At 45.3% G+C, this 18,062-nt stretch overlaps 3 protein-coding genes across 5 annotated transcripts in view; 1 reads left to right on the forward strand and 2 right to left on the reverse strand.

Moving 5' to 3' along the window:
* On the reverse strand, positions 1 to 2,665 carry LOC143989892 (gastrula zinc finger protein XlCGF66.1-like). Its single transcript, XM_077490173.1, has 4 exons — positions 2,425 to 2,665; positions 565 to 683; positions 303 to 437; positions 1 to 214 (listed from the first exon to the last, which is right to left on the reverse strand). The coding sequence occupies exons 2-4, from the start codon at positions 658 to 660 to the stop codon at positions 23 to 25; spliced, it is 423 nt and encodes a 140-aa protein (XP_077346299.1). The 5' UTR covers positions 661 to 683; positions 2,425 to 2,665; the 3' UTR covers positions 1 to 22.
* The window catches only part of LOC143989821 (uncharacterized), a 184,519-nt gene that overhangs the window by 125,444 nt on the left and 41,013 nt on the right, over positions 1 to 18,062 (forward strand). The window contains exon 1 of one of the 3 annotated variants that reach the window (XM_077490096.1): positions 16,531 to 16,920. The exons of the other annotated variants lie outside the window; for them this stretch is intronic. The gene's annotated coding sequence lies outside the window, so the exon portion shown is untranslated. Of the gene's footprint in view, positions 1 to 16,530; positions 16,921 to 18,062 lie in introns of those variants that run through there. 3 annotated transcript variants of the gene reach the window in all.
* LOC143990006 (uncharacterized) overlaps positions 1 to 18,062 on the reverse strand; it is a 57,927-nt gene that overhangs the window by 9,272 nt on the left and 30,593 nt on the right. The gene's annotated exons all lie outside the window — the stretch shown is intronic.

The following is an 18,062-nucleotide window of genomic DNA, read 5'->3' on the forward strand; positions in this document are numbered from 1 at the left end:
ATACATTGTTTCTATGTGTTTATCAGATGATGGGGGATCTAGGTGGAGCCTCCGTACTGCTCTCTCCTTTACAATAAAGTCTCCTCTTACCCGGTGATGTGAGGGGCGGCTGATTGTCCATCATGACGTCCTTGTAGAGATCCTTGTGTCCTTCTAAATACTCCCACTCCTCCATGGAGAAATAGACAGTGACATCCTGACACCTTATAGGAACCTGACACACACAATGATACAGTCACCATCCAGACACATCCCTTGTCTGTTACTGGATAATGTCCCAGAATTCCCAGAATCCTCCTCACCTCTCCTGTCAGCAGCTCCATCATCTTCTTAGTGACTTCTAGAATCTTCTCCATGTTGTGTCTCTCAGGTTTTAGGGAATCACATGGAGGCACTGTGATGGTCATATGATCACCTGACTTCACAAGAGGAAATCTCTGTATTGAGGAACCAATAGGAATATCATGTTAGAATCCCAGAATCCTCCTCACCTCTCCAGTCAGGTCTGTGTTTTATTAATAGAGATAAGAGTGATGTCATGTGACCTCCCAGAATCCTCCTCACCTCTCCGGTCAGCAGGTAGATGATCTCCAGGGTGAGGTTTAGTATCTTCTCAGTCATGTGACTCCGGTCCTCCTCCATCCTCATTGGTCCCGTCATTTGGTCTCCTTGTAGACGGATAACTTTGGGAAATTAAAGTAAGAATTATTTGGATGGTGTTGGTCACACAATAATAGGATGTGGGTGTGAGAGGGTAATAGGAGGGTTGCTGGACATTTAACAACAACTCCCCCCCATGGGAACACATTTAGTTTGGACTGTTTGCTACATGTTTGAGGTTCGGGACCCTCTTGGCTGCTGGATCAGATATTCCCTTTTCTCTGTTGGGTTTGTTGGTTCCTGAACTGGATTTGTTATATTTTAGATCTGCAGACAAGGAATGATAAATACGATCCTTCCTTTGACTTGTTTGCTCTGAGGCAGTGCTGTGAGGACAATGTCGGGTCATCATGATGTCCAGGAAGGGGAACTTTCTGACTTTTGGTCGGAGTTGTCGGCTAATCAGGATAATTGCCAGAACTCCGGCTGCAAGGCTCCAATTTCTGGCAGCCTGCTGACTGATCGGAGTGATGTCACTGTCACTCTCTGCAGTAAGAGAAGGGATCGGATTGGATAGCAGGAGGTTGCTGCTGGTGGAGTACAGAACTGTGGGGGAGGAGTCAGTTTTGTTCTCTCCAATAGCAACCCCTCTGCCATCTACGCTGAATATGAAGATTTTAACATGTAAGTGTACTATTTGTTTTTATGGAATAAATGACTTCATCATTCTAATGAGGATCTCGCTCTGTCATTTCTTTGTTGTTTGAGCTCCTTGGATCTTCCCGGATCTTTATCTGACAAGCTGCAGGACCCTTGTATGTTGGAATGAACATTTGTCCTCATCATGCTGTTACCATAGACTGCTGTCTGTTGGGCTGGACCTTGTAGTGCACATTACTGGTGTGTGGTTTTTATTTCAGTGCTGGTAGGAGGACAGCAGGGGGAGGGGTTTGTTCTCTTGGTCTATTTTGTATCCTGTAACATATTTCTAGAACGGTGAAATGGTGAGGTGAAGGCTTCCTTCACTTGCTGGCAGAAGCTCTTTAAAAGAGAAGTATGATTTATTTTTCTTTCAGATTCATACTTACCTAGGTGGATGCAGCATCGGTCCCCCGGCACCTCTTCACTGAGAACCGAGCGATCTAACATCTGCGATGGCTCGGTTCTCACAGCTCCGCCCCCCCCACGCTCACTGGAGATGTGGAGGGGCGGGGAGAGCCCGTCTCAGTCTCTCAGTGGCTCGCTGAGAGGCTGAGATGGCCATCAGTCCAGGCACCTGGAAGATCCAGACTTCATTGTCGTGATGATGCGATGCCTGGACTGATTCCAGTGATGTCACCAGAGAGCCAACTTCAGCCCGATCTCTGCTGAAAACAGGTCACAAGAGTGCAAAACGACCTGCACTCCTGTAACCCATAGGAGAAGCCCAGCCAAGCCATCTCAGGCTGGACTTCTCCTTTATGGAGGTCAGAAAAGTATGTGCAGGTGGGTGAGAGGACCACCAGAGACCAACAGCCTGTGTAGTGTAATAATTGTCCTTTGTAGGCCATGTATGGTCAGGATGGTCATTGTCTTGTCTATTTATTGTCAGTGATATTTGTTTAGAGGAACATATTACTAGAATTTATCTCTGAAATGAAGAGAATGTTCCGGCCCTGTAAGTGGGGAAATGTTCTGCCCCTGAAGGGGTTAATCTAGGTTTCCACACTATATATGTGTGTATCATCATCTGCTGGAGATAAAAGACATCACAGTGACTATGGAGGAAGAGGACGGACATGACGGGGGGTTACTGGGTGTAAATAGAAAATAAGATCTTATTACCTCCCCTTCTGCCACTTCCAGCAACGTCTCCTTGCTACTTCCTGACTCACCTCTCACCCGGAACTTCCTGTGTGTACCTGACATCACTTCCTGTCTGTATTCCATAGAGACTTCCTGTCTGGGTAGAAGTAAGATCACCATCTTGTGGAGTTCAGAGGAACTGCAGCCCCAGGAAATGACTCATTATAACCATGTATAACAGGGCAAAGTTAAAAACATAACTCAACAACTAAATTGAACTTTTTGATGAATAAAATGGAAAAATATATCAAAAAGCATAAATATATATATATATATATATATATATATATATATATATATATATATATATATATATATATATATATATATATCAGTCCACTCATAATGAATATGTTAAACATAAATTGCAAGGATGTAATGTTTACATAGGAATGGTGGTTGAGATCTCTCCAACTAAGAACACTTCCTGGTATATAAATAAAATAATTAATGTAAAAAATAGCTGTAAAACAATAAAAAATCTATAGACTGAGTCACCCACTTCATCCATAAAGGCATTGTGATTCCAGATCTTCTAGATCACATAGAAGGAGGACTCATCAACATATGTCCCAACTTTTTGAGATGGGATTGCGGGACACCTATTAGCAAAAGTATGTAGGCATCAGACACACCCCCTGCCACGTCCCCTTAAAGGAGAATCATACAAAAAAAGATTGGTTAAACCCACAAGTGCTTGTCAAAATTTACAAATGCAGCAATTTAGAAATTGGATGAAAGGTTTAGCACTGGGAAACAATTTTTAAAAGCTAAAAAGTGCATTTTATATGCAACTATATAGATCAGACCAAAATGAGGGACACATGAGGAGGAAAGAGGGACAGAGGGACATTGTTCCAAATCAGGGACAGTCCCTCGAAATCAGGAACAGTTGGGAGCTATACATCGGTGATTTCATACATTTGTTGTGAAGGATAGAACAATCCTCAGAAGGGATCATGTAGGATGACAGGAAAGGCTCCTGACTGGTGAGATCCAACAGACATCCCAACTCTCCCACATTTCGGCTGTAGCTCCCTGACACCCGCAATATCCCGGCTGCAGGGCCAATTCTGGGCAGGTGCGCAGGGTGCAGCCAGAGCCGGCGATACTGCTAGTCAAAACTAGGCAGTCGCCTAGGGCGCAGTCACAAGGGCTGGCTTACCTACTCTCCATTGGGAGAAGAGAGGGCACCTGGTGCTTGTGAGTGCCTGTGCGGCTGTGCCTCATCCTCTACCCCTCCCCTGCTCGGCGGCTATGTGACCAGTGACATAGCATGGGGGAGGCAGGCGGGGCACCGCCCTGGGGCCAGGTTTCAGAATGTAAAGGGGCGCTGTTGTACTGTCCCCAGTGTGATGGCCCTTTAGCAGGGGCAAATAGGCGAAGTGCTAGTGGCACTACAGCAGCAATCTGTATCACCCTTGGGATGCAGTTGGACATCCATCACCACACACAGCAGTAATCAGCAATCCAAGGGCAGATAGGTGGGGGAACCTGAGAGAGCTCAGGACTCAGAAGAAGAGCTCCTCCGGCACGCCTCTTCCTCCTAGACCCCACCCCCTGAAGAGGCAAGAACAGCTGGACAGGCGCAATGGGACAAAGGAGGGACTGCAGATAGGGACAGGGCTAGGGGTCTCTCTAATCTCCCCCTCTCTCAACCCTCTCCTCTCTCCGCACCCCCTCTCTTTCAGCCCTCACTCACTCAACCCCCCTCTCTTTTAGCCCTTCCTCTCTTAGCCCTCCTCCCTCTCAGTTCCCCTCTCTCTCAGCCCTCCCCCTTTAGCCCCCTTCTCTCAGCTCCGCTTCAACCCCCCCTCTCAGCCCCTCTCTCTCTCTGAGCCCCCTCTCTCTGCCCATCCCCTTCTCTATCAGCCCACTCTCTTTGTCAGTTCACCCTCCCTCTCTTTCAGCCCTCTTCCCTCTCTACCTCCCTCCCTCTCCATCAGCCCCCCTCTATCTTAACCACCCTCTCTCTCTCTTTACCACCCTCTCTGTCAGCCCCCTCTCTCTCTCTCTAAGCCACTCTCTGTCAGTCCCCTCTCTCTCAGCCCCCCTCTCTCTCTCTGTCAGTTGCCCCTTCTCACCCTCCCCCTCTCTCTCTCAGACACTTTCTCTGTCAGTCCCCCTCTCTCTCAACCACCAGCTCTCAACCACCCTATCTCTCTCAGCCTCCCCTCTCTCTCAGCCCCCTCTCTGTCCACCACTCTCTATCTGAGCCCCTCTCATAGCCCCCTCTCTCTCTATCTCTCTCAGCCACTCTCTCTGTCAGCCCCCCTCTGTCTCAACCACCCTATCTGTCAGGCCCCCTCCCTTTCTATCAGCCCACCCTCTCCCTCTCAGCCCCCTGTCTGTCCACCACACTCTCTTTGAGTCCCCCCTCTCTCTCTCAGCCCCCCACCTCTCTGTCAGTCGCTCCCCCCTCTCTGAACCCCTCCCTCTCTCTCAGCCCCACTTCTCACTTCTCTTTCAGCCCTCCTACCTGTTTCAAGCAGAAACACTGCACACCCTGACCTACCTCCATGACCACTTCAAATCACTGAAGTTGTCATGGGGGTTGGAGTTTTCTTTTAATATTTCTCAGAAGAAGTAAACCTCTGTATAGTGATTCCAATTCATTTGACCATCCCCTAGTTATATTAAATTGGTGGTAGTGGGGTGCGGAGCGCTTCCTCCCTGCCATGAGTTTCCCCCTCCCAGAAATGATTTTGCCTTCTCCCTGAAATTAGTTTTTGCAGGTTTGGGATGTCTGATCCAAACATAATGATTACATCTGTAGTGCTGTCCCCGTAGGGCTTGCTGTGTGTTGACTTCTTAGGCCTCCCTCTGATTGCCTGCAGACCATTGCTGGGGGTTTTCACATATTCCTCATTAATCCTGATTGCTCGTTACTCAATAAACAGTCCAGAGTGCTTGTTTTTTTTATATTTATTGTGGAACTTGGATGGGAGAAGGGATTAGTGGGATACTCCAACTGAACTATTCACAGTAGATAAGGACAGCTCTCACTTGGCCTCACTTGGCCTTATTTGTGGAAGCAGACACATTGCTTTAAGCATACAGCCACAAGTATGGAGGATTTAAGTCTTCTTTCTCTAGCAGCAGACTTGACTCAACTACTTTATCTTCAGTATATTCTCTAACATCCCCTAAACTGACCCCTAAACTGACACCCACCCACTGACTATTCTAGCTGAAGGGATGGCCCTCAAAAGACAAGCCCCATGACACAGATCTGTTCTCCCAGTAAGCAGAATCAGATTCTTGCTGGGGTCTCCCTTCCAGTCAGCTTTGCAGGACGTCTGGGTTCAGCTCTTCTGTAGCTCTTAGGCCCTAAATTCTCCAGCTAAAAGACTCCAAGCACAACAGCCCTTAGCATTTATACAGTTACCCAGCATGCAATGAGGCACTTTCTTCTGCCAATTGGCAGGGCGTAATAATGCCTGTGCCCTCACTTGTCAGGTACCCTCCCACTGTCCAATGTGTGGGGCATTCAGACAAGCCGAGCTGCACCTAGGCACCATGAGCGGACCCTACCAATAGATCCTGCTCCCTGGTAGGCAGAAAGAACCAAAACTAAATTTGCCTTATAATCCTTCTGGTAAGCAGAAAGAACAAAAATGATACTCTCTTCTAGCACCTACCTAGGAGGGTGCTACATTCACCCCCCACTAAACAAGCCATGTGTTAAGGCTATGCTCAGCTATTCCTTCTCAAAGCTGGCCGCTCAGCTGTCAGCTACTTGCCAGCTCCTTTCTCTCCACAGTGACTCACCTCTTGATATCCTGCTCGTCAGTCCTGCCTACTTAATCCGTCCACCCCTGATGATCTCTGCCTTCACCTTTGCCACATCTCTAGAGACGCTCTCCTGTGTTCCTTTTAAAGACTTACTTGGCTGACATTTCCTGGCTCCAGATCCTGCTTGCTGTTCTATGCTCATCTCTGGCTCCCTGATGTTTTGGCTTGTCTGACAATCTTTACCGGTTCCTGAACTGTGGCTATGTTTTGACTACCTTTACTCTGTTTACCTTTTTATTATTATTAAACAAGTGAGATTTAATTGTACTTCTGTCTCGGGCTGATTCATGGTTTCTGACAGTAGGCAAAGGCATTGAATTCAGAAGATGCAGTCAATCCATTTGTTGGTAATATTTTTTCCAGATTGGATGAGCAAGATCACCGCATGTACAGTTTGCCTTGGCGTTACAAATGCACGGCTCACCTGGAATCTCCCACTGTGGCTGCTCTGACACAACCTGTGTTGCAGGCCATCCCTGCTGCTGCTCCAGTCTCTGTGCAGGCACCCGCCTCAAGTATTACCTCTATAAGGCTTATGTCTGGTTCTTCTTCGCTTCCCCCTGCGATTTGGGTGTGATCCAGTCCAATATCAGAGGGTTTCTCAACCGGGTTGAGATATATTTTGAGATGCTGTCTCAGGCTTTACCCACAGACAGAAGTAAAGTAGGTTTCATGATATATTTGCTTTCTGAGAGAGCCTTGGTCTGGGCAAACCCTCTACGGGAGACGCAAAAACCTGTTGTCTTGAGTTACCCTCAGTTTGTGGCTTCTTTAAAAAGGGTATTTGACATTCACGCATGCTCCGCTTCTGCTGCCAAATGCCTCATGTCCATCAAACAGAGTACGAGAACTGTTGCCGACTATGCCATTGAATTCTGTACTCTGGCAGCAGAGGTTGCTTGGAACAATGAGGCCCTCATGGCTACTTTTTCTCATGGTCTCTCGGATACCATCAAGGATGAGACAGCAGCCCGAGATTTGTTGCCGTTATGTGTGGTTGTTTATCTCAACGATATCCTCATATTTTCCAAGTCCTTGGAGAGTCACCACACAGATGTCTGTCGTGTGCTTCAGAAACTAAGAGAGAACAATCTCTATTGTAAATTGGAAAAGTGCAAGTTCCATTGTGAACAGGTTACATTCCTGGGTTATGTCATTTCCACTGCTGGTTTTTCAATGGACCCAGAGAAACTTTCAGCAGCCCTACAGTGGCCCCGACCCGTGGGTTTACGTCCTCTGCAGCATTTTCTTGTCTTTGCCAACTATTGTCGGAAGTTTATTCGGAACTTCTTGTCTCTGGTCAAGCCCCTGACTGATATGACCAGAAAAGATGGTAACCCACAGAGTTGGTCTCCGGAGTCCATTAAGGCCTTCGAGAGTCTCAAGGCTGCCTTTGTTTCTGCTCCTGTGTTGGCACATCCTGATCCTACGTTACCTTTTATCCTTGAGGTTGATGCTTCTAAGAATGGAGTTGGCGCCCTTCTGTCTCAACGTCTTTCCTATGAGAGCAGCTTGCCTCCTTGTGGCTACTTTTCCAAGAAATTGTCACCTGCAGAATGCAATTACCAGATTGGTGACAGAGAGCTTTTAGCGATCATTTTAGCCATGAAAGAATGGAGACATCTCCTTGAAAGGAGCATTGTGCTGTTTCTCATTCTTACTGACCATAAGTATCTCACATTCTTGTCTGAGGCTAACTGCCTCTCTCACAGAAAGGGGCAATGGACTGTTTTATTGTATAGTTTCAATTCCATTGTTTCATTCTTACCCGGTACTAATAATGTAACGGCTGACGCTTTCTCACGACAATTTTCCTCCACTTCCAAGATGGAGTCAGTTCTGGTTCCTGTGATTCCTCCTGATTATATTCTGGCTATGGTTCGAATCAGTCTCACTTCTCCTTTGGGTGACAAAATTCCTGCACCTCAGGTCCATGCTCCTCCTGAGAAACCTTGTGACCGCTGCTTTGTCCCAGAGAGTCTCCATACTGCTCCAGACTTACCATTCTCCCAAAGGCTGCTGGCCACCCTGTGAAGAATCAACTCCTTTTGGGCCATTTCTCAACAGTTCTGGTGGCCTAGTCTACGTGCTGATGTAGCAACCTTCGTAGCTGCCTGTTCCGTGTGTGCTCAGAGTAAGACTCCATGACACCTCCTACAACCTATACCCAATGGAGAGAGGCCCTGGACCCACCTGTCTATGGATTTCATTGTGGAGTTGCCCAACTCCCAGGGCAACACAGTTATCCTTAAGATGGTTGACCGGTTCTTGAAAATGTCCCATTGAATTCCACTTAAGAAGTTGCCCACTTCTAAGGAACTGGCTTCCATTTTTGTTCAGGAGATCTTTTACTTACATGGGCTACCCAAGGTGATTGTCTCGGACAGGGGTAGTCAAGCCTTTTGTACACAGTTGGGAATTCAGCTTGCTTTCTCCTCTGCGTATCAACCGCAGTCTAATGGGGCCACAGAACGAGCCAATCAGTCCTTGGAGCAATTCCTATGTTGCTATCTTTCTGACCATCATAACAACTGGTCAGACCTTGATGAATCTTTTGTGGTCAGGGATGGAGGATTTTTTAGAGGTTTCAGCATACGAACCGCCTTTGGCTTTTAAAAAATTTTTTATTCAAGTAGTGGGATGGGAGACCATGGAAAAAAAGGCCCATCTTAATGGCTCTCCAAACCCATCATTTTGTTAGTCTATACCTCCTCTGCAGTATTGGTAACATAGTTTTGGGACTGGCCAATGAGTGGCAGAGTTGTTTCCCAGACTGCCACAGTAATTGGTTAGTCTATTAAGTTGATATTTTAACTGCAGTATGGTGGTTATTTAAAACCAAAAGATATTTTCATTTTCATGCCCTAACCTTGTGATTCGAGGGATTTACATTCACCTCAGTATAGGGATAACACACCTCTTTTTCTTTGTTGATGTGTTTGTTTTAGATGAACCTCTGTCAACATGGTGCCACACATCTTTTTGTGACATGAAATAAAGTGATAGATATTCTTATGACTCATGACCTCTGACTGGAAGGTTATAGAAGTTCATGTCCCCCATCCTAATAGTATTAAAAAATAAACACACACAAAAGTCCTTCATTTATTCAAATTTTAATAAAAGTTAGGCCTTTTTTCCCCCCTGATGGCTTTTGGTGCGTGGGAATACGCACCCTTGTTTTTTGTCTAAGAGACAACTGCTGATAGCTGAGAAAATCCACTTGGAAAACTTCCTTTCCTGGAGGGTGATTGGCTGCTAGAGGGCGAACACAAAGAACCACCCAAGACAGGGTGAAATTTACTATTTCCTGGGCTACCTAACTTCTGGGGCTTCCCTAATGAGTTACTTATGCCCAGCCTTGACATTATCTAAGTTGCCCCTCATAGGGAACTTCAGACATGTCAACCAATGGAGGAAAACCAGACTAAGCACCCCCAGCATCAGAGCATTGGTCAGCAACAACCCCGCCTACAATGACCAAACCCTGTAGTATCAAAAGGGAGGAAGCAGTTGAAAAAACGACCATCAGACAATGGTTTGCAAAGTTGAAAAGACAATGGACCTCCCGTCCTATGATATCAAGGCCTGGAATGGAACTGGGAAAAGGGAAACCTACTTTCCAAGACCCTCAGGTAAAAACAAATTAAGGACATTTTACCAACGACCTGAACAGAGGCACCTTAGAGTGCATATTAAGGCACGGTCTCCGGAGGAAAAAACACTCTCTCCTGGGCAGTCTTCAGGGACAGGCCCTAATATTCCAACTGCTAAGCCAGAAGTAATGCAGCATTCTGGAAATAGAGAACCCAATCAATCTCTGTAGAGTAGGTACCAGGGGAGACTCATTGGAGTTGATTTACTAAAGCTGGAGTGCAAAATCTGGTGCAGCTGTCCAGAGAAACCAATCAGTTTAGTTTTTTTTTGTCAAAGCTTAATTGAACAAGCTGAAGTTTGAAGCTGATTGGCTACCATGCATATCTGCACCAGATCTTGCACCCTCCAGTTTTAGTAAATAAACCCCAAGAAAAGAGCAGAATGCTCTCAAGGAAGTAGGTCATCTATGTACCCTTCAATAGAAATACCCATCAAAAGGCCCAAAGTCAGAGCCAGGACCCTGGTGAACCTCTGGGAATCATGGGCAGGTTGAATGTTGGGGCCATAAAACAGAAGATGACATTCCTCCACCACAAATGAAAGTAACCTTGGGAGGGGGGACATTAGGGGCTCCCTTCATGTCCCCCAATGCCAGGAAGACCCCAGCTGGAGAGAGGCCATCACCAGGTTCACTGATTCCATCTAGAACTTCCACACATGAAGAGACCCATCAAAATGAATTTAGATCCAGAATAAGGCGAGCATCGCTGTCTGGTGCTGGAACTATAGGAGCATAAATGTAGAACCTTCTCTGGAACAATCACTCCCTGAAACAAAGGAGGATTGCATGTTTTTGAAAAAGCAAATCTGTTGTTGGAAAAAAAACCTGTGTGTGACGTTTCTCTGCAAAAGGCCTGTAAAAGCCCTACCTCACCCAATCAGAGGGGGCGCCTCTTCAAGTGAAGTCCCTTGTTTAGATAGTGTGGATGACCAGAACTCCTAATGGAACTGGGGACTGCAGCTGAATGCCCAAAACTTGATCTCACTGAAGTGGAAGGAGTAGCAAGCTGTTGAAACCAAGCGCTTGCCCTACTCCCAGAAGGCACATGAGTGCCCCCTATTCCTGATGACTTTCGGATATTATAACTTCTGGTTGTGATAAAGGATTGCCGGCTCTACCAGACGCATAAACCTCTCTGAGCGAACTCACTCTCCCTGGGGCATTACCAGGTGAATCTCTACAGCAGAGCAAACACTTCTTGGGGGTAAGGTCAGTCCACATACTAGACATCCATATGGTGAGGATGTGTCTGGAAAGCTAAGGACATTGTGGCATCTGCCATGATCCAAGCCCTGAAGACCCTTGAGAAGAAAAACTAAGGAAGTGGCCATTTTAAATTTTGCGGAATTTTAAATTCCACAAAAGAAATCACAAAGGATTTAGTTGTCTGCCAAAAACTGAGATTCCTCTGGTGCAGAGTCCTTGAAGGAAAAACCTTCCATCTGCCCCAAAATGTCATCTGCCTCTGTTGTTTTCTCCATCAGGTCCCCTTCCATAATAAGGATTGGGGAGGAGATGGGGAATGCCCAAGTTTGCAAACTAAATGGTCCAACCGGCACCAATCCCAGAAACGATGCCGTCCCTCAGCCAAGCAAATTCAGATTTCTTCGCAATCACACAGGAATTGGAGGAAAGGTGCAGCAGAGATAGCAATGATACCGTATACAGTGCCTTGAAAAAGTATTCATACCCCTTGAAATTTTCCACAGTTTGTCATGTTACAACCAAAAATGTAAATGTATTTTATTGGGATTTTATGGGATAGACCAAAACAAAGTGCCACATAATTGTGAAGTGGAAGGAAAATGACAAATGGTTTTAAAATCTTTTTACAAATAAATATGTGAAAAGTGTGGCATGCATTTGTATTCAGCCCCCTTTACTCCGATACCCCATACTAAAATCTAGTGGAGCCAATTGCCTTCAGAGTTCACCAAATTAATAAATAGAGTCCACTTGTGTGTCATTTAATCTCAGTATAAATACAGCTGTTCTGTGAAGCCCTCAGAGGTTTGTTAGAGAACATTAGTGAGCAAACAGAATCGTGAAGGCCAAGGAACACACCAGACAGGTCAGGGATAACGTTTTTGAGAAGTTTAAAGCAGGGTTAGGTTATAAAAAAAATATCCCAAGCCTTGAACATCTCAGGAGCACTTATCAATCCACCATCCAAAAATAGAAAGAGTATGGCACAACTGCAAACCTACCAAGACATGGCCGTCCACCTAAACTGACCGGGCCGGGCAAGGAGAGCATTCATCAGAGAAGCAGCCAAGAGGTCCATGGTAACTCTGGAGGAGCTGCAGAGATCCACAGCTCAGGGGGGAGAATCTGTCCACAGGACAACTATTAGTCGTCTCTCCACAAATCTGCCCTTTATGGAAGAGTGACAAGAAGAAAGACATTGGTGAAAGAAAGTCATAACAAGTCCTGTTTGTAGTTTGTGAGAAGCCATTAGGGGGACACAGCAAACATGTTGTCAGAATGTTTATACCGAAATCTTAAAATAGTATTGTAATTATGAAAATATGCAAATCTTTGATTTGATAGATTTACAATTTTCTAACAATATAAATGTGAACCGTTCCCCATTGACGTCATCTATGACGAAACCCATCTGGGAAGGCACGCAGTGACGCTACCACACCAAATGAGGGGAGGACAGGCTTTCGCAAACTGCCGGCCGGCTTTGCTGTTATTGTAAATTGATGCGATCGATACGAGCATTGTTTGTAAGTGTGCGACTTTCTTCTATTATTAAAATGTTAAAAGCAGTTTCACACAATGGGCCGTCTGTTTTCCTTTTGAGCAAATAATAGAGCTCTTGAATCTGGGGAGTATTTGAGTAACGTTTCATTGCAAGGTCCAGATCCAGTGTGCAGTTTAACCACTTAAGGACCGCCGCATGTAATTATACGTCGGCACAATGCAACGGACTGGCAGAATCATGTACCCGTACGTGCCTGCCTTCCAGCAGGTGGGAGGTCTGATTGGACCCCCTCCTGCTGGTTGTGGCAGTCCGTTTCACTTCAGGAGCGATCCGGGATGAGGGGACGGCCATTGGTTTCTGGCCATCCCCTCTCGATCGCTCCTGGCGACTGAGAAGTTTCCCCTGCCTGTGTAGTGTAAACACAGGCCGGGAGGAAGTGATGTCACTCTCCTCGGGGCGGTCTTTTTGACCGGACGGCGAGGAGAGAAGACACCCTAGTAAGTGTACCAACACTACACTGACACATAGGTACACATAGGTACACTTTAACGCTCAGTCACCCCCCGATCACCCCCTCGATCCGCCCCCCTCCCAGTCACAGTGTCACTGATTGCAGTGATCATTTATTTACTGATCACTGCATTTAGTGTCAGTTGTAACTGTAAAAACTGTCAGGGCAGTTAGTGTTAGGTCCAGGGTAGCCCCCTACCCCCCTATAAAGGTTTAACCCCCTGATTGCCCCCAGGTAACTCTTTCACCAGCGATCACCTTATAAGTGTCACTGGTGATGCCGGTTAGCCAGTTAGTTATTTAGTAATTCAAGGTTCCCCGTCAGGTTTTTATATAGCGTCTGGGACCCCCATATACTACCTAATAAAGGTTTAACCCCCTGATTGCCCCCAGGTAACCCTTTCACCCCCTTTTGCCAGTGTCACCAAGCAATCGTTTTTCTGATCGCTGCATCAGTGTCACTGGTGCCGCTAGGTAGCTAGTTATTTGTTAGGTTCACTGCCAGGTTTTTATAGCGTTAGGTACCCCCATATACAACATAATAAAGGTTTTAACCCCCTGATTGCCCCTAGAGTTAACCCTTTCACCAGCGATCACCGTATAAGTGTCACTGGTGACGCTGGTTAGCCAGTTAGTTATTTCGGTTCCCTGTCAGGTTTTTATATAGCGTCAGGGACCCTCATATACTACCTAATAAAGATTTTAACCCCCTGATTGCCCCTAGTTAACCCTTTCACCAGTGATCACCGTATAAGTGTTACGGGTGACGCTGGTTAGTTAGTTTGCTTTTTATAGCATCAGGGCACCCACCATTTATTACCCAATAAAGGTTTAACCCCCTGATCACCCGGCGGGTGATATCAATTAGGTTTTAGGGTCAGATAGGGTCTGCGTTGCCCCAGGCAGCGCTAGGTTAGTGCCAGTACCGCTAACACCCACGCGCAAAGCATACACCTCCCGTAGTGGTATAGTATCTGAACAGATCAATATCTGATCTGATCAGATCTATACTAGCGTCCCCAGCAGTTTAGGGTTCCAAAAAAACGCATTGTTAGCGGAATCAGCCCAGATACCTGCTAGTACCTGCGTTTTGCCCCTCCGTCCAGCCCACTCAAGTGCAGTATCAATCGATCGCTGTCACCTACAAAATGCTAAACACATAACTGCAGCGATCGCAGAGTCAGGCCTGATCCCTGCCATCGCTAACAGTTTTTTTTGGTAGCGTTTTATATTTAAATCCTGAAGACGGTGCTTGGTTTTCAGGGTCACGTACGTGGCTAGGCTCCCAAAAAGTCCCCCACATGTGGTATCTCCGTACTCGGCAGAATTTATTTTGGGGTGTAATTTCACTTATGCCCATAGCATGTGTGAGCAATATATCATTTAGTGACAACTTTGTGCAAAAAAAAAAGTTTGTAATATTCCCGCAACTTGTGGCAAAATATAAAATATTCCATTGACTCAACAGTAAATAGCTTGGGGTGTCTACTTTCCAAAATGGGGTAATTTGTGGGGGTTTTGTGCTATTTTGGCATTTTATGGCCTTCGAAACTGTGATAGGTAGTGAGGAGTGAAATCAAAAATTTGCACCCTTAGAAATCCTGAAGGCAGTGATTGGTTTTCGGGGTGCCGTACGCAGCTAGACTCCCAAAAAGTCCCACACATGTGGTATCCCCGTACTCAGGAGAAGCAGCGGAATATATTTTGGGGTGCAATTCCACATATAACTATGGCATGTGTGAGCAATATATCATTTAGTGACAACTTTTTGTAAACTTTTTTTTTTGTCATTATTCAATCACTTGGGACAAAAAAAATATTCAATGGGCTCAACATGCCCCTCAGAAATTTTCTTGGGGTGTCTACTTTCCAAAATGGGGTCATTGGGGGGGGTTTGTACTACCCTGCCATTTTAGCACCTCAAGAAATGAGATAAGCAGTCATAAATTAAAAACTGTGTAAATTCCAGAAAATGTACTCTAGTTTGTAGACGCTATAACTTTTGCGCAAACCAATAAATTTACGCTTATTGACAATTTTTTTTACTAAAGACATGTGGCTGAATAAATTTTGCCCTAAATGTATGACTAAAATTGAGTTTATTCGATTTTTCTTATAACAAAAAGTAGAAAATATCTTTTTTTTTTCAGTCTTTTTCCATTTATATCGTAAAAAATAAAAATCGCAGAGGCAATCAAATACCATCAAAAGAAAGCTCTATTTGTGGGAAGAAAAGGATGCAAATTTCGTTTGGGTGCAATATTGCATGACCGCGCAATTACCAGTTAAAGCAGTGCAGTGCGAAATTGTAAAAAGACCTCTGGTCCTTAGGCTGAAAATTGGTCCGGGGCTGAAGTGGTTAAGCTCGTTATTATAGCTACCAGTAGGGTCCCATAGGAGTCCTTTGTATGTGTTGGTATCACCAATCAGCCTAAAGGCTTCCTCCAGATATTGATCCCTATCTTGTATGACAAAGTCTCCACCTTTATCCGCTTTTCTAATTACAATTTCTGAATTCTTTCTCAGGCTGCTCAGAGGGCCCTCCATACCTACTTCATGGCCCTTTTTATATTTGTAACCTTTGTCACCACACATCTTCCTAAACTCTTCCATCACAACCTCATAAAAAGTGGGTATGAAGTTGCCCTTATTCCAGTGCGGGTAGAAGCTTGATTTTGGTCTAAAATTCCTATTGATAGTCTCTCCCTCCAATGCCGGGGGGGGGGGGGGGGTGGTCTCGTCAACAAACTCTTGGCCTCCTTCTGTATAGAATTCCTCCAAAATCTCCAGCATTATTATTTATTATATTATATTATTTATTCTGCATCCCAAAAAAATGGCCTGGTTGTGAAGAGGGTAAATCTTCCTGGGGTGAAGTGGTTTAACAAAAAACATTAAAGTTACACCAAAGCACATAACCCCCCCCCCAAAAAAAATGTTGAGGCCCCCCACCTCAGCATATACACACATATGAATGTAAACACAAGTGTCGGGGTGCCTACACGTGAAAACATTTATTGTGATACATATGTTACATATCGCCGCACACGCCGGAATGAGAGCGATAATTCTATCACCAGACCTCCTCCATAACACTAAACTGATGACCTATAGGAAGCTTTTAAAACATCCCCTATAGAAAATATAGGGTACAGAAATGTGTCGCCATTCAGGGGTGCACACAGATTTAAGATGTGACATGTTGAGTATCTATTTACTTGGTGCAACCTCATCTTTTATATTTTACCAAAATTGGGTAATTCCTTGTATTCCTTTTCCCTATAATTAAGTTTAGTGTATTTGTGGTAATATCGTGTGACATAAAAAATTGGAACTTACCACTATTTTATTCTCTATTCTGTTTTCCGAAAATATATCATGTTTTGGGGTTTTTATGTAATCTTCAGGCCTACAATGATTTTTTAAACATGTGCAGAAAATAAAAAATAAAAGCAAAAGGGTTAAAGTTAATAAAATTGTTGAGGTCACATGACTCCTGTGGAGGGCGGAGCTCCAATCTGCAGCCAGATTCCATCAGGAAATGCAGATGTAACTGGAAACATTGTTTGTCATTTCTATTGAATGTTTGTTACATTAAAGTTCATTAAACAAACAATAAAAAAGCAAGTTTCCTGTCAAATGTGGAGCTCCACTCTCGGGAGACAGGAAGTCACTATTGAAGACAGGAAGTGATGTCAGGTATAGACAGGAAGTGATGTCAGGTACAGACAGGAAGTTCCGGGTGAGAGGTGAGTCGGGAGGAAGTAGAGAGAAGACATTGCTGGAAGACGCAGCAGAGGAGGTAATAAGATCTTATTTTCTATTTACACCCAGTAACCCCCCGTCATGTCCGTCCTCTTCCCCCATAGTCACTGTGATGTCTTTTATCTGCAGCAGATGATGATACACACATATATATTATTATTGATTTATATAGCGCCAACAGTTTACATAGCGCTTTACAATGTATAGGGGGGACAACACATTTACAGTACAATACAAAAGGTACAGGAGGGCCCGGCTCATAGAGCTTACATTCTAAAGGGAGGGGGTGGTGGTACAAAATGTAATAGCTGCAGAGAGTGATTTGATGGGGGCGGCTCGGGGACAGTTAGGTGGGTGTGGGATAAGCTTCCCTGAATAAATGAGTTTTCAGGGAACTCTTAAAGGTGGACAGGGTAGGGGCTGAGCAGACAGACTGGGGCAGGGAGTTCCAGAGGATGGGAGAAGTCTTGAAGGCAAGCATGAGAGGAGGTAACAAGGGAGCTAGAAAGCAGGAGGTCGTCGGAGGAGTGGAGGGGACGATTTGGGTGATATCTGCAGATGAGGTTGGTGATGTAGATGGGGGTGAGGTTATATATAGTGTGGGAACCTAGATTAATCCCTTCAGGAGGATCAGTTGATGATGAATAGTGATGGGCTCCGGTGTGTTGAAACCCCACATTCCCGATCCCACCAGGAAGCCGACACTGCACAGCGCTAATCACAGACAGTGAGACATTTCCTGCTTCTCAGCTGTACAGATCAGGAAATGTCTCATATCTTCCCTCCAAATCTGGCCATACATGATTCAGTTTTATCGTTCATCCAGCGCAATGAGAGGAAAAAACGGAAGTGATTTCCCCATCCACACATTGGAGGGGGATGGGGGAATCCTCCCCGCTGCACTATTGTATTCTGACAATGGGGGGCGCTCCTCCGCTCTCAGAATACACAGATCAGTGATGAAGCTATTGGCTGCAGCCGCTGATGGAGTGACTTTTATCCGGCAGTGACCTCACATGGATGGAAATGTGACCGATCCCTGCTGAACCAGCTGAATTTCCATGTCTCTATGGTCACCATAAGTGACGGCCTCCCCTCCCCCTCATCTCCTTCATTATGTAAGTCATGCTGAGATCATCTCCCATTGGCTGAGCAATATTCTCATTTGTCTCTGAGCTC

This window comes from Lithobates pipiens, unplaced genomic scaffold (assembly GCF_037356315.1).
Source record: "Lithobates pipiens isolate NorthernLeopardFrog02 unplaced genomic scaffold, aLitPip1_a1.2 Scaffold_18, whole genome shotgun sequence".
NCBI lineage: Eukaryota > Metazoa > Chordata > Amphibia > Anura > Ranidae > Lithobates > Lithobates pipiens.